Raw genomic sequence first — 14,771 nt, 5'->3', positions numbered from 1 at the left:
ACTGAAACGAGGCTTTTCAGTCATCTTGCCTGAGTGGTATGATTTGCATATCTCAAGTGATTCAAAATCAAGTGAGTTCAAACGGTCCATTTGCATGGAGTTTCTTCATGCATATATACCAATAGACATGGTTCGCATGTCTCAAACTTTTCAAAAATGAGTGAGTCCAAAGATCCATCAACATGGAGCTTCTTCATGCGTTTTATACCATTATGACTTACATGGCAGTGCCACAAGTAAGTGGTACTATCATTACTATCTTATATCTTTTGGCATGAAAATGTGTATCCCTACGATCGAGATTCAATAAACCATTCCTTTAGGTGCAAGAGCACTTATTCAGGTTTAACACTAATCTTGATGGTAGAGGGAGCGTGCGATGTTAGATCACATCAGACTTGGAAACACTTCCAACACGTATCGTCAGCTCACCTTTAGCTAGTCTCCGTTTTATTCCGTAGCTTTTATTTCGAGTTACTAATACTTAGCAACTGAACCGGTATCTAATACCCTGGTGCTACTAGGAGTACTAGTAAAGTACACATTAACATAATGTATATCCAATATACTTCTATCGACCTTGCCAGCCTTCTCATCTACCAAGTATCTAGGGTAATCTTGCTCCAGTGGTTGTTCCCTTTATTACAGTAGCACTTAGTCTCGGGTTTGGGTTCAACCTTGGGTTTCTTCACTAGAGCAGCAGCTGAATTGCCGTTTCATGAAGTATCCCTTTGTTCCCTTGCCCTTCTTGAAATAGTGGTTTCACCAACCATCAACAATTGATGCTCCTTCTTGATTTCTACTTTCGCGATGTCAAACAACGCGAATACCTCAAGGATCATCATCTCTATCCTTGATATGTTATAGTTCATCACGAAGCTCTAGCAGCTTGGTGGCAATGACTTTGGGGAAACATCACTATCTCATCTGGAAGATCAACTCCCACTTGATTCAAGTGATTGTTGCACTCAGACAATCTGAGCACAAGCTCAACGATTGAGCTTTTCTCCCTTATTTTGCAGGCTAAGAAAATCGCCGGAGGTCTCATACCTCTTGACGTGGGCACGAGCCTGAAATCCCAATTTCAGCCCTCGAAACATCTCATATGTTCCGCGACGTTTCGGAAACGTCTTTGGTGCCTCTACTTAAACCATTTAACTGAACTATCACGTAGTTATCAAAACGTGTATGTCTGATGTTCGCAACATCCACAAACGACGTTTGGGGTTCGTCACACTGAGCAGTGCAATAAGGACATAAGCTTTCTACTGTCTGCATAATTGCTACTTTCAACTTTCAACTATATTTTCTCTAGGAACATATCTAAAATAGTAGAACTAAAGCGCGAGCTACAACATAATTAGCAAAAGGTCTTTTGACTATGTTCAAGATAATTAAGTTCATCTTATGAACTCCCACTCAGGTAGACATCCCTCTGGTCATCTAAGTGATTACATGATCCGAGTCAACTAGGCCGTGTCCGATCATCACGTGAGACGGACTAGTCATCATCGGTGAACATCTTCATGTTGATCGTATCTACTATACGACTCATGCTCGACCTTTCGGTCTCCGTGTTCCGAGGCCATGTCTGTACATGCTAGGCTCGTCAAGTTAACCCTAAGTGTTTTCGCTGTGTAAAACTGTCTTACACCCGTTGTATGTGAACGTAAGAATCCATCACACCCGATCATCACGTGGTGCTTAGAAGCAACGAACTGTAGCAACGGTGCACAGTTAGGGGAGAACACTTCTTGAAATTTTGTAAGGGATCATCTTATTTACTACCGTCGTCCTAAGTAAACAAGATGCATAAACATGATAAACATCACATGCAATCAAATAGTGACATGATATGGCCAATATCATTTTGCTCCTTTTGATCTTCATCTTCGGGGCTCCATGATCATCATCGTCACCGGCATGACACCATGATCTCCATCATCATGATCTCCATCATCGTGTCTTCATGAAGTTGTCACGCCAACGACTACTTCTACTTCTATGGCTAACGCGTTTAGCAATAAAGTAAAGTAATTTACATGGCTTTCTTCAATGACACGCAAGTCATACAATAAATAAAGACAACTCCTATGGCTCCTGCCGGTTGTCATACTCATCGACATGCAAGTCGTGAATCCTATTACAAGAACATGATCAATCTCATACATCACATATTATTCACCACATTCTTGTTGGCCATATCACATCACAAAGCATACCCTGCAAAAACAAGTTAGACGTCCTCTAATTATTGTTGCATGTTTTACGTGGCTGCTATGGGTTTCTAGCAAGAACGTTTCTTACCTACGCAAAACCACAACGTGATATGCCCATTGCTATTTACCCTTCATAAGGACCCTTTTCATCGAATCCGTTCCGACTAAAGTGGGAGAGACTGGCACCCGCTAGCCACCTTATGCACCAAGTGCACGTCAATCGGTGGAACCTGTCTCACGTAAGAGTACGTGTAAGGTTGGTCCGGGCCGCTTCATCCCACAATACTGTCGAAACAAGATTGGACTAGTAACGGTAAGCATATTGAACAACATCAACGCCCACAACTACTTTGTGTTCTACTCGTGCAAAGAATCTACGCAATAGACCTAGCTCATGATGCCACTGTTGGGGAACGTAGCAGAAATTCAAAATTTTCCTACGTGTCACCAAGATCTATCTATGGAGAAACTAGCAACGAGGGAAGGAGAGTGCATCTACATACCCTTGTAGATCGTTAAGCGGAAGCGTTCAAGTGAACGGGGTTGATGGAGTCGTACTCGTCGTGATTCAAATCACCGATGATCAAGTGCCGAACGCACGGCACCTCCGCGTTCAACACACGTACAGCCCGGTGACGTCTCCCACGCCTTGATCCAGCAAGGAGAGAGGGAGAGGTTGAGGAAGACTCCATCCAACAGCAGCACAACAGCGTGGTGGTGGTGGAGGAGCGTGGCAATCCCGCAGGGCTTCGCCAAGCACCATGGGAGAGGAGGAGTAGGGAGAGAGGTAGGGCTGCACCAAGAGGGAGAGAACTCATGTGTATGGCAGCCCCAAAACTCATCTATATATAGGGGGAAGGGGGGGCTGCGCCCCCTTTAGGGTTTCCCACCCCCAAGGGGTGCAGCCAGCCCTAGATGGCAAAGGGGAGGCGGCCAAGGGGGGAGAGGAGAGGGAGGCGCACCAATATGGGCCTTAAGGCCCATCTGGACTAGGGTTTGCCCCCTCCCACTCTCTCTTGCGCCTTGGACTCCTTGTGGGGGGCGCACCAGCCCTCCTAGGGGCTGGTCCCCTCCCACACTTGGCCCACGCAGCCTTCTGGGGCAGGTGGCCCCACTTGGTGGACCCCGGGACCCTCCCGGTGGTCCCGGTACAATACCGATATCGCCCGAAACTTTTCCGGTGACCAAAACAGGACTTCCCATATATAAATCTTTACCTCCGGACCATTCCGGAACTCCTCGTGACGTCCGGGATCTCATCCGGGACTCTGAACAACATTCGGTAACCACATACAAGCTTCCTTTATAACCCTAGCATCATCGAACCTTAAGTGTGTAGACCCTACGGGTTCGGGAGACATGTAGACATGACCGAGACGTTCTCCGGTCAATAACCAACAGCGGGATCTGGATACCCATGATGGCTCCCACATGTTCCACGATGATCTCATCTGATGAACCACGATGTCAAGGACTTAATCAATCCCGTATTCAATTCCCTTTGTCTATCGGTATGTTACTTGCCCGAGATTCGATCGTCGGTATCCAATACCTTGTTCAATCTCGTTACCGGCAAGTCACTTTACTCGTTCCGTAACACATCATCCCGTGATCAACTCCTTGGTCACATTGCGCATGTGATGATGTCCTACCGAGTGGGCCCAGAGATACCTCTCCGTTTACACGGAGTGACAAATCCCAGTCTCGATCCGCATAAAACAATAGATACTTTCGGAGATACCTGTAGTGCACCTTTATAGTCACCCAGTTACGTTGTGACGTTTGATACACCCAAAGCACTCCTACGGTATCCAGGAGTTACACGCTCTCATGGTCAAAGGAAGAGATACTTGACATTGGCAAAGCTCTAGCAAATGAACTACACGACCTTTTGTGCTAGGCTTAGGATTGGGTCTTGTCCATCACATCATTCTCCTAATGATGTGATCCCGTTATCAACGACATCCAATGTCCATAGTCAGGAAACCATGACTATCCGTTGATCACAACGAGCTAGTCAACTAGAGGCTCACCAGGGACATATTGTGGTCTATGTATTCACACGTGTATTACGATTTCCGGATAATATAGTTATAGAATGAATAAAAGACATTTATCATGAACATTGAAATATAATAATACTTTTATTATTGCCTCTAGGGCATATTTCCAACATGCGGCACCCCTGTATCTGGGTGTACCGCGTTGTTCGGGTGTTTGTTGTGTTACATCATATGCTGGGGTGCGCTTGCGTGGTCCATAGATGGATCTGGTTGCGCCGTCCTTTTGGTATGAGCCCTCGCGTGGATCGCGTATTGGCTTGTGGGTGACGTTGTTTGCCGATCTATGTTGGCCGTGAGGTCGTCTATCCGGCCAGGTGGCCGTTTTTATTCTTGGTTGTGGGGGGTCTGAGGCCTCCTCATCGAATTCAGGTAGCAACTTCCGCTTTGGGTAGCTCTTGGTGGGGCGATTGCCGCCGTACTTCGCTGCTGTGTTGAGTACTTTGCTCCATATGATTTGGAGTGTGTCCTGCGTAGCCTTGAGCCTTTGCTTCTGCTTTTTCAAACTCCTCGCGGTGGCAACAAGCCTTTGACGGGCATTCTGCTGCTCCGGGTGCCTGTCCGGCGTTATGTCGTCCGGACTATTATCTTTGATAGAATTGGTTTGTTCGGTTTGATTCTCCGTATTGCCGTGGTACAACAGTGTTTTGCCCTGCTCCAACGCTGGGTCTGTATGATCGTTATTTCTGCCGAGGCGGGATTTGGGGCGGCGCTTGCGCCGCCGCTTTGACTGCTTCTCGAGGGAACGAGCCTTCGGTGCGTCCTTCTGTTCCTCGTCATCGTCTTTTGGTGTGTCCACCATGTATACGTCTAATGATGAGGTGGTCAGCCAGCGCTCTGTGGGCGGTGGTTCCCCTTCGCCTCCCGCATCGTCGTTCATACCGTCGATGTCTTCGGAGTCAAAGTCGAGCATGTCGGTTGAGTCGTCGACAGTGGCTATTAAGTGGGTGGTGGGTGGGCGTCAAATTTCTTCGTCGTTCGCATCCCAATCCTGTTGGCCATAATCCGGCCAGGGCTCTCATGACAAAGAGAGAGACCTTAGTGAATTTAGAATGTCGCCGAAGGGCGAGTGCTGAAAGATATCTGCGGCGGTGAATTCCATGATCGACGTCCAATCGGATTCGATTGGCAGGGGCGCGGATGGTTTGGAGTCCGGAAAAAGAGTCCGGCACCTTGGAGTCAAGGGCTGCGCAGAGGATTATGCTGGTGTTCGGCTCGATCGCCGTTGAGACTGCAGCCCCTGAGGCGGTGTCTAACCACCCGTCCTCGATTGGCGCAGTTGGCTCCGAACTAAGGGTCGGAGCTGATGTGGGTGCGGCCTCTGGGGTACTGTTCGGCGGTAGAGCTAGGTCATACCCATCGCGACAGTGCGGCGCGCCCGGCTGTGGCTCGAATCCGTCGAAGATCAAGTCTCCGCGGATGTCAGCCGTGTAGTTCAAACTTCCAAATCTGACCTGATGGCCAGGGGCGTAGCTTTCAATCTGCTCCAGATGGCCAAGCGAATTAGCCCGCAGTGCAAAGCCGTCGAATACGAAGATCTGTTCGGGGAGAAAAGTCTCACCCTGGACCACATCGCTATCGATGATAGTAGGAGCCATCAAGCCTAACGGCGATGACACAGAGGAACTCTCAATGAAAGCACCAATGTCGGTGTCAAAACCGGCGGACCTCGGGTAGGGGGTCCCGAACTGTGCGTCTAGGCTGGATGGTAATGGGAGGCAGGGGACACGATGTTTTTACCCAGGTTCGGGCCCTCTTGATGGAGGTAAAACCCTACGTCCTGCTTGATTAATATTGATGATATGGGTAGTACAAGAGTAGATCTACCACGAGATCAGAGAGGCTAAACCCTAGAAGCTAGCCTATGGTATGATTGTATGTTGTGATTGTTGTCCTACGGACTAAAACCCTTCGGTTTATATAGACACCGGAGAGGGTTAGGGTTACACAAGGTCGGTTACAAAGGAGGAGATATCCATATCCGTATTGCCTAGCTTGCCTTCCACGCCAAGTAGAGTCCCACCCGGACATGAGACGAAGTCTTCAATCTTGCATCTTCATAGTCTAACAGTCCGGCCAATGGAGATAGTCCGGCTGTCCGGAGACCCCCGAATCCAGGACTCCTTCAGGTATATATAGCCTACACCCAAAGATCTAACCGTTACAAGTCTTTGACCAAACTCAGTGACACCTGACAGAATTCTCGATGAGACCAACTAGTGCAAAAGAATCGAACATTGGAGGTTTCGGTGAGACCGAACAGAACATCTCGGTGTTACCGAAGTGCAGTGGCTAGGGCAAGTCCTCGTTTCGGTAGTTCCGGTCGTTTCATCAGGTAATTCTGAAATGAAACAACTTCCTCACGAAAACTTGGTCAGGCCATACCGGCTGTACCGAGAAGTTAGGGTCTGGCATGTGGCAGTGTGTATGGGTTCATCTCGGTGGGTCCGGATGGGAAGATATCGATGCGACCGAGATGGACATTTAGGGTTTTGGATAGAAGTGAAGTGGAGAAGTGTTTGAGGGTTTTGGAGCAATACCACTAAGCATTTGAGCAATTCAGTCATGATCAAAACCGCATCCCCTTTTAATAGTATTGTCTTTTCCTATGGACTCAATGTGATCTTGGGTCACTTAACCAAAAAATGTAGAGTCTTGTAGCTTTGCCAATCCATGTCCTTATGATTTTGAGGGGTCCACACTCACTAGTCTTTGCAATGCCAATCAATGATCTTCTCTGAAAACTATCATCAGTGAGCATTAGATCAATGACTTATATGTTGTTATTAATTACCAAAACACCCGGGGATTAGTTGCACTTTGAGCAACATGTCTGAACTGATACATGGTGGTGAGGGAATCCTCTTACAAAGCAGATCAAAGATAAACAAGAATACATGAATGCCCACACCCTACCAAGAAGCACCCGAGACTACTGACTAGAAGCGAAACCACGCCTCGATTAAAAACCACCGGAGAATAAAACAACACACACGCCAAGTGGTCGCCAGAGATGATAACCTGCCCCCTCGCTCCGGGTCATGGAGCGCCGATCCTGCCTGCACACAACGTCTTTCATTTCTTATTTTGTTAATAATTTTTCAATTTCATAGTGGTACTTCCCACATCCTAGTTCATAGCATGTATTTCGAATATAGTCATGAATAGTGAAAAAAACATCATATAGATGTTACATTAAAAGGAATACATGAGGTAACAAAGATAAGGGAGAACACCTACGGGGAAAACATGGGACCCACGTTGTGCTTGGGAGGAGAACGAGCGGCCCGAAAGATTGATCGGGTGAGGAAGAGTGTTCCCAATAATTTTCATTTTTTGTGAAAAGGCCAAATGTCATATATTAAGGAGCACACTCACAAAAACACCATAGAGAAACTGGGAAATATATCCAAATTCTTGGGGATGCCTAAGTCGTCTTCCTCCCGCGTCCACCGATGGTGCGCCGTGAGCAAAGCGCGTTGTCACCTCTAGGTCACTCGGAGAAGAAAACAACAATAGAGGACCTATAGAATGCTTGAGTTCTGATCAGATGAAGTCGGCGAGACGCCCAATTAAGCGTCTACGCTATAAGCATAAGTGCTTAAGAAAAAAACTGGTTTATTTGTGTAAGCTCCTCCCCAAAACACCTTGCATAGGCCTTGCTAAATCACCCTATGGTGCCTCACTTTCTCATTAGTTCCAAGATGACCCTCGAATGCTGAACCGCTCCTTCCATCAGAGTCTCTGACGACATGTAACGTCAACATGGGTTTTCAGTGGTTTGAGCTCATAACACACTGCGTCAAGCGAGCTCATATACAAGTCGGTTGCTATACCATGGCAACCAAACACAATGACAGTAGCACCATATAAAAAGGATTTTGCTACAAATCAAACGTCAGATTCCTTTAGCATTGGCAATCAAACATTTTTATGGCAAGGATTTATCATGCTTGCTAAAGGAAATCGTCATCCTCATAACAACTAAACTAAAAAACGTTCGATTTACCATGGCTAAAAATCTGACATCTGATTGTTAACATTACCGTACAAAAATCAGGATGTAGTAGGCAGCAGTGGAATACTCCCTCCGTCCCAAAACAAGTGTCTTAACGTTAGTACTTACGCACTTATTTTGAGATGAAGGAAGTACGAAATAATCAAAAACCAGCTAAACCCGATCGGGTTAACACAATCAACTCCAATGCCAAACAAAGCCTTATACAGTCAAATTGAATAGCGGCTAACAACTTTGTCTGTCCCCGCTGTGGCCAGATTAAGGGGCTGTTTGGTTTTAGGACTAGCATTGGCACACTTTGCCATATATTTTTGCCAAACTTGACTAAGGTTAGTTCATCAAATTGAGAGCCACAAGTTGGCAAGCCTAAGGGAATCTTGCCACATTTTTTGTGTGTATGCCATGTGGGGTTCAAGTGTGGTTTGCCTAAGATGTGGCTTGAACCAAACACTCACCTAAGTTGGTCAAACTTGTCTAACCTTAGATGTGGCAATCTTTGGCAAAGTTAGTCACAAACCAAACAACCCCTAAGAACTAGGCCAGCTGCTTCCTCGCTGCCAGTAACTTCGTCTCCTTTCCTCAACAGCGCTAATTCCCCGGTACCTCACATAAGTCTGTTCGGATAGGTAGAGATTAGACTCAAGTCCATCGAACGTGCAGATATTTTACTTCAGTTTTCCCAGTGCGTCCTACCTTGAGGAATTTTAGGTGGTTGAAACACATGAACCTGAAAGTCGGGTGGGTAATATGGACCTTTTCCTAGTTAAGAATCACTTGATACCACGGAGTTTGAACAAAATCTCCATTACTGAAACAATCATTGACATGGCCAATAGAAACCACAGACAAACATTATCGCGTTCCTTTTGGTAGTCCAGTTCCATCGTAAGATCATATTTTGAACAGAGAAATTCTACCAGCGAATAAGCCTTGCCGGTTGCCAGCAGTACCAGCGCATTTTCTTAAAGACTTTCTTGTGAATACAACATCGATCTTAATTTACACCTTGCTAGTCAGATGCTCACATATTTGATGATAATCCTGTGTCAGTTTCAGAAGCTATTTGAACCTCATTAGCAACTCATCAAGCACGAGCCATATATTCTCTCATGACTGAAGTACATGTAGGAGGACTGTGTGCTTCCTGTATGTGATCATCATGTGCTGTTTCATCAGCCTCTTGAATTTTGTCCTTGTCTGCTTGAAGAAATGACTTCCCCACACCTCTTGACACTTCACAATTTGACAACACTAACTCAGCAACTACCATGTCGCTAATGTCATAATCAAACACTTCCACTATGAGTGCACTAACTCAGCATCTCTCTGTAATGTTATAATCCTCCCCAAAACTGTCTTGTTGAGTTGCCAAGTCATATCTCATTTGCACTTCCCATCCACCAGGTGCCTATATCTTTCTTCAAAGCATACACTGCACTGAGTGTATGCCACCAGACTTGCCAAACAGCTTAAATGCTTCAAAATCCATTGCGCACTATATGGAACTAATTATACATTTTTTGATTCAGAGACGGAAACATCGAGTTCAACTGAACTATATCCAGGAAGCTTGTCGACTTTAACTTCCTTCATGAAGCCTCTTATTCTCTCTGCATCACCATACCTTCCAGCATCTGAATATATGTTTGCCAAGCTCATGTAGTAGCCGCTCTTTGCAGGAGACATGCTCATCAATCTCTTTGAAATCCGTTCAGCAGCATCCATTTCACCATGCACCCGGCAAGCTGCCAATACACTACCAAGGATAGCCTCGTCAGGCTGGCAAGGCATCTCCTCTATGAGATTTACTGCTTCAACAACACGGCCTGCCCTCCCTAACGCATCAGCCATGCAAGAGTAATGCTTCAGCTCACGGTTGATGCCCCGCTGTTTCATCTGCTCGAATATAGCATACGCTTTGTCCACCATGCCTGAATGCGCACAGGCCGACAGGGCGCCGAGAAAGGTGACCGAATTCTGTTCCACTCCTTTGGCCACCATTTCATCGAAGAGCCTCAAAGCGACATCAGGACGCCCATTCAAACCATGGCCAACAATCAGAGCGCTCCACGAGATAACATCCCGCCTGGGCATCGCAGAAAATACGCGTTCGGCGAATTCAAGCTCGCCGCACTTGACGTACATGTCGACAAGCGCGTTCCCCAGAGACAGCGGCATCCCCAGGAACATCCGGACGCAGCACGCATGCACGCTTCTCCCATGGCGCCGCCACCCGAGCTGTCCACACGCGAGAAGAAGGCTGACCATGACCACGGCATCCAGCTGCACCTCGGCCACCACCATCCCCTGGAACAGCCGCAGAGCCTCCTCCGGCTGCCCACCCTGCGCGTACGCGGACAGCATGGACGTCCACAGAACGGCGTCCCTCTCGCGCATTCCGTCGAACAGCCTCCGCGCGTCGGGGAGGTTGGACATGCCCGCGTAGCACTGCACGAGCGCGGACGCCACGAAGAGGTTTCCGTGGGCGCCGAGCTTGACGGAGAGGGCGTGCGAGGAGGCGGCCAGGGCGGCGGATTCGGTGAGCGCGCAGCTGCGGAGGACCGGGGGCAGGGTGAAGTGGTCGGGCGGGAAGCCCCGCGCGAGCATGTCACGGAAGGCGAGGAGCGCCTGCGAGGGGCGGCTGGAGCGCGCGAGCGAGGCGACGAGGGTGTTGAAGGCGGCGAGCGTGGCGGGAGCCGGCATGCGGTGCGGCCGAGAGCGGTTAGCCAACGCGGCAACGCCGGTCGTCGTGTTTCGTCCGAACAGCGGAGCTTTCTGTCTCTCTCGTTTTTTCCTTTCTTTCTGACTGAGACCGAAGAGCGCCGAGTTTTTCCTGACGAAGGAGAAGTGGGCTCGCCAACTAAGCAGAATGGAGCTCCTTCTCTTTTCCGACCAACCGAAATCATTAAGCCAGGAGTACTTCTTCCAAATATCACTTTCACCTCCTCTTGTTACGACAAGTGCCGCAGTCTGAAAGTTTTTCCTTTTTTCATAGATTCGTTTATTTAAAACATTTTATCTTCATGCGTCCAAAGCTCGAATCATTTTTATCGTTGGATTCATCGCGTCGACATCATCTTCAAAACTAACGAAAAAAAATTCACAAAAAAAAAACAGACGTAAAATGCCGAACCGAGAGCACGTTTTTTTTTCTTTCCGAAAGAGTCACAACCATGCCTCTCGTAGATACAAACATGTGTCTCTCGCAGAAGCAAACCCGTGTTTCTCGCGGAACGGAAAAAACCCGTTTCCGAGAGGCACAGCCATGCCTCTCGTCTGAGCAAATCCGTGCATCTCGCGGAAGCAAATCCGAGCCTCTCACGAAAAAACACTTTTTTCCGTTTTTCGAGAAGCACGGCCATGCCTCTCTCAGAAAAAAATGCGTTTTTTTCATTTTCGAGAAGTATGTCCATGCCTCTTGTGGAAGCAAAGCCATGCCTCTCTAGGAAGCAAATCCACGCCTCTTGCGGAAGCAAAAAATGCGATTTTTTGCGTAACAATTTTTTTTCTGAATTTTTTTTGTCCAAGAGTTAAGAAAGATCTGTAGAAAATCGAAAAGCAAAAAAAGCGAATTAAATATCTAAAAGCCAAAAATAGTGCGTGAAAAAAAACAGAAAGAGCGCACAGAGCGCAACACATAACGGTGGCTAAGAGCGCGTCAAGTGATGCGCTCTCAACCATCCTAGGTGACCTTTAGGGAAGCTTCTGAACGAGTGCTCCTTAATTAGTTGCTTTCGCGACCAACATAATGAAGTTGGCGGAAGCTTCTTAGACTTTTGAATTGCTGGGCTTTTCTCACATTTATATGCTCGGCAGGAATGGAGAACACGGTTGGACATCAAATAATCCTAAAAAAAAGTTGGACATCAAATAATCTTCAAAAAAAAATTGGACATCAAATGTGGCATCAAAAAATGTTAGCCTTGAGGCGTTGGCATGTCGCGAGCGACTCACTTTGGCTACGGATCTCTGTCTTCAGAGATTGCATGTGGCATTGGACTAGCAGAATGTGGTGAACGACATTGTTGTTGGACAAGGAGGGAAATACAAAGTCGTCATCAAGGAAATTTTAGCACTGAAATCTTCTTTTACTCTGTAAATTTTTTCCCATGAATATAGAGGCTCAAACCCACAATCTAACTAGGTTTGCATCTTCTTTAGACCAGGGTAGACACACTTGACTTGGTCTACCTCATGATGCAGTTTGTATTCCGTTGATTATCAATCAATAAAAACCTGGAGAGACATCAAATTTTCAACATATTTTTATTTAATAAAATTTCAGAGACCTCCAATGGGCAAGCTACACCTCCTCGTTCATTATGAGTAATACTCGACCATGCCTCAAGAACGCTCCAGCATTAAAAAAAGATCATGAAGTGTAAAAAATTGTGTGCGCAATTTTTAAAACTGTTCACAACGATCAAAAAAATGTTTGGTGCAAAATATTCAAATTTCGAAATTATATTTACGACATTATACATAAAAATCATGCAAATGTAATAAAATGTGTGATTAATTTATAATAAAATGTTAATACATTTTTAAAAATTCGTCACAGTTAGAAACAAAGTTCCCGGAATGTAAAACAATTTTCACGGAATTTAGAAAAATTATCACGTCAAAAATATATTCATAAACAGTTAAGAAACGTTAGCATGTTTTACAAACTGTTCATGACATTTTTGAAAAATGCTCAATGTGCGTTTGAAAATGATAGCTGTGTCTTAAAAATGTTCAGTGTGCATTTAAAAATATTAACATTTATTTGGTAATGCACATCGTGTATTAGAAAAGTATTCAATGTGTATCTAAAAATGTTGAACCTGTATGAAAAAATTCGCCATGTATTTTTAACAAGTCGACATGTAATTAGTAAACCAAAAGTGGAATGGAACAGAAAAGGAATAAAATTAAAACATAGTAAAAATAAAACAAGAAAGACAAACAAACAATTGAAAAGTTAAAGAAACAAAAAACAAACGGAAGAAAACCGCATGGATGAGTCCAAATACAACCACTACTCTACATGGACGGATTTCCTATTTGCCGCACCCTGCGGATAACAGTCGAGGCATCGCACACCCCGATCGATTGTATAGGCCGGCCCATCCAAGCGTTCGACCCACCGTTTGGACCTGATCTGTTCCGATTTTGCCTCAAAAAAAAAAAAAAAACAGAACTGTTTCGGTTTAGGAATCTTCCAGAAGGCTCATACACACTTTCTTCTTCTAGTTTTTCGATTATGGTTTTTATTTTCCTTTTTTCTTGTTTAGTTTTTCTGTTTCTTTCTTCCCTTTTCTTGTTTCTTTTTTTCATTCTTTATTGTTTTTTTAAAATACAAATTTCAGCCGCAACCTAATCAAGAAATGTTCAAAATTTCAAATTCTGTTCACATTCTCAAAATTTATTCGTGTTTTGCGAAAAATGTTCCAAATTTCGGATTTTGTTCAAAAAAATTCTAATTATTCAAAATTCAGAGAATGTTTAGAATTTTCAAAAATCATATGTTTTTAAAAAATTGCTCACATTTTCTGAAAAATATTTAGAATTTCAAATTTTGTTCATAAGTTTCAGAATTTGTTCAGGTTTTCTAATTTTGTTCCCATTAAAAAAATGTTCATGTTTAAAAAAAAGTTTTGTGTTTCATAAAGATTTCGTGTTTTTCTTTTTTTTTCAAAATAAATGTTGACTTTTAATAAAACACTGAATTTTCAGAATTTGTTCGCCTTTTCTATAATATGTTCAACACTTCGAAATATGTTCCCTTTTCAAATTTTGTTCTCAAATTAAAAAACTGTTCGTGTTTTCAAAAAATCTTCTGGAATTTATAAAGTGTTCGCGTTTTAAAAAAATCTTCAAGAGTTCAATTTTTTTTCCCTGTTTTCAATTTTTGTTCAAAACTTCAAAATCTGTTCTGAATTCCAAAATGTTAACATTTTCCAATTTTTTCTTCATAGTTTTTAAAAATTGTTCATGTTTGTAAATTTGTGTTCGAATTTCGAAATATGTTCACATGTTTCAAAATTTCTTTAATATTTCAAAATTCTATTCACGCTTCCAAACATTGCAGAATTTTTTATTTCTTTCTTCATATTTTCCAAGAGAATGATCGAAAACTCTGAAAAAAGATCGGATCTCCGTCTTTACATTCATTAGTAGTTCGCGCTTATTCTCGCGGAGTGGCATAAAAAACTTGGAGCTGTACCCCAGATTCTAGTTTTCTCGCAGAGCAGCATATCATGGAGCTATCCCGTTTGGCTTGTGTTTTCTGGAGCGGAGCTGAATTTTAAGGAGAAGAATAGTCCCAAACAGGCTCTCAATGTCAGTGTGACTTGCTAGCCCGAGTGGCTAGCGAGAATGCCTCCCGAGCTGGAGGTAAGGAGTTTGATTCCCTCCTCTGTCAGATTTTTCACTATATTTTTACATCGCCACAACGCCTAAATGGGCCGGCCCAGTCGGGGCTTCGTGTGT

General features: G+C 44.7%; 1 protein-coding gene across 1 annotated transcript; it reads right to left on the bottom strand.

The window, feature by feature from the left end:
* Positions 1–8,479: 8,479 nt before the first annotated feature.
* Positions 8,480–11,111, bottom strand: LOC123146013 (pentatricopeptide repeat-containing protein At4g14170-like). Its single transcript, XM_044565616.1, has one exon. The coding sequence runs from the start codon at positions 10,998–11,000 to the stop codon at positions 9,807–9,809; it is 1,194 nt and encodes a 397-aa protein (XP_044421551.1). The 5' UTR covers positions 11,001–11,111; the 3' UTR covers positions 8,480–9,806.
* Between the last annotated feature and the right edge of the window lie 3,660 nt (positions 11,112–14,771).

This window comes from Triticum aestivum, chromosome 1A, assembly GCF_018294505.1.
Source record: "Triticum aestivum cultivar Chinese Spring chromosome 1A, IWGSC CS RefSeq v2.1, whole genome shotgun sequence".
Taxonomy (NCBI): Eukaryota; Viridiplantae; Streptophyta; class Magnoliopsida; order Poales; family Poaceae; genus Triticum; species Triticum aestivum.
This window is presented reverse-complemented; position numbering and strand designations above follow the sequence as displayed.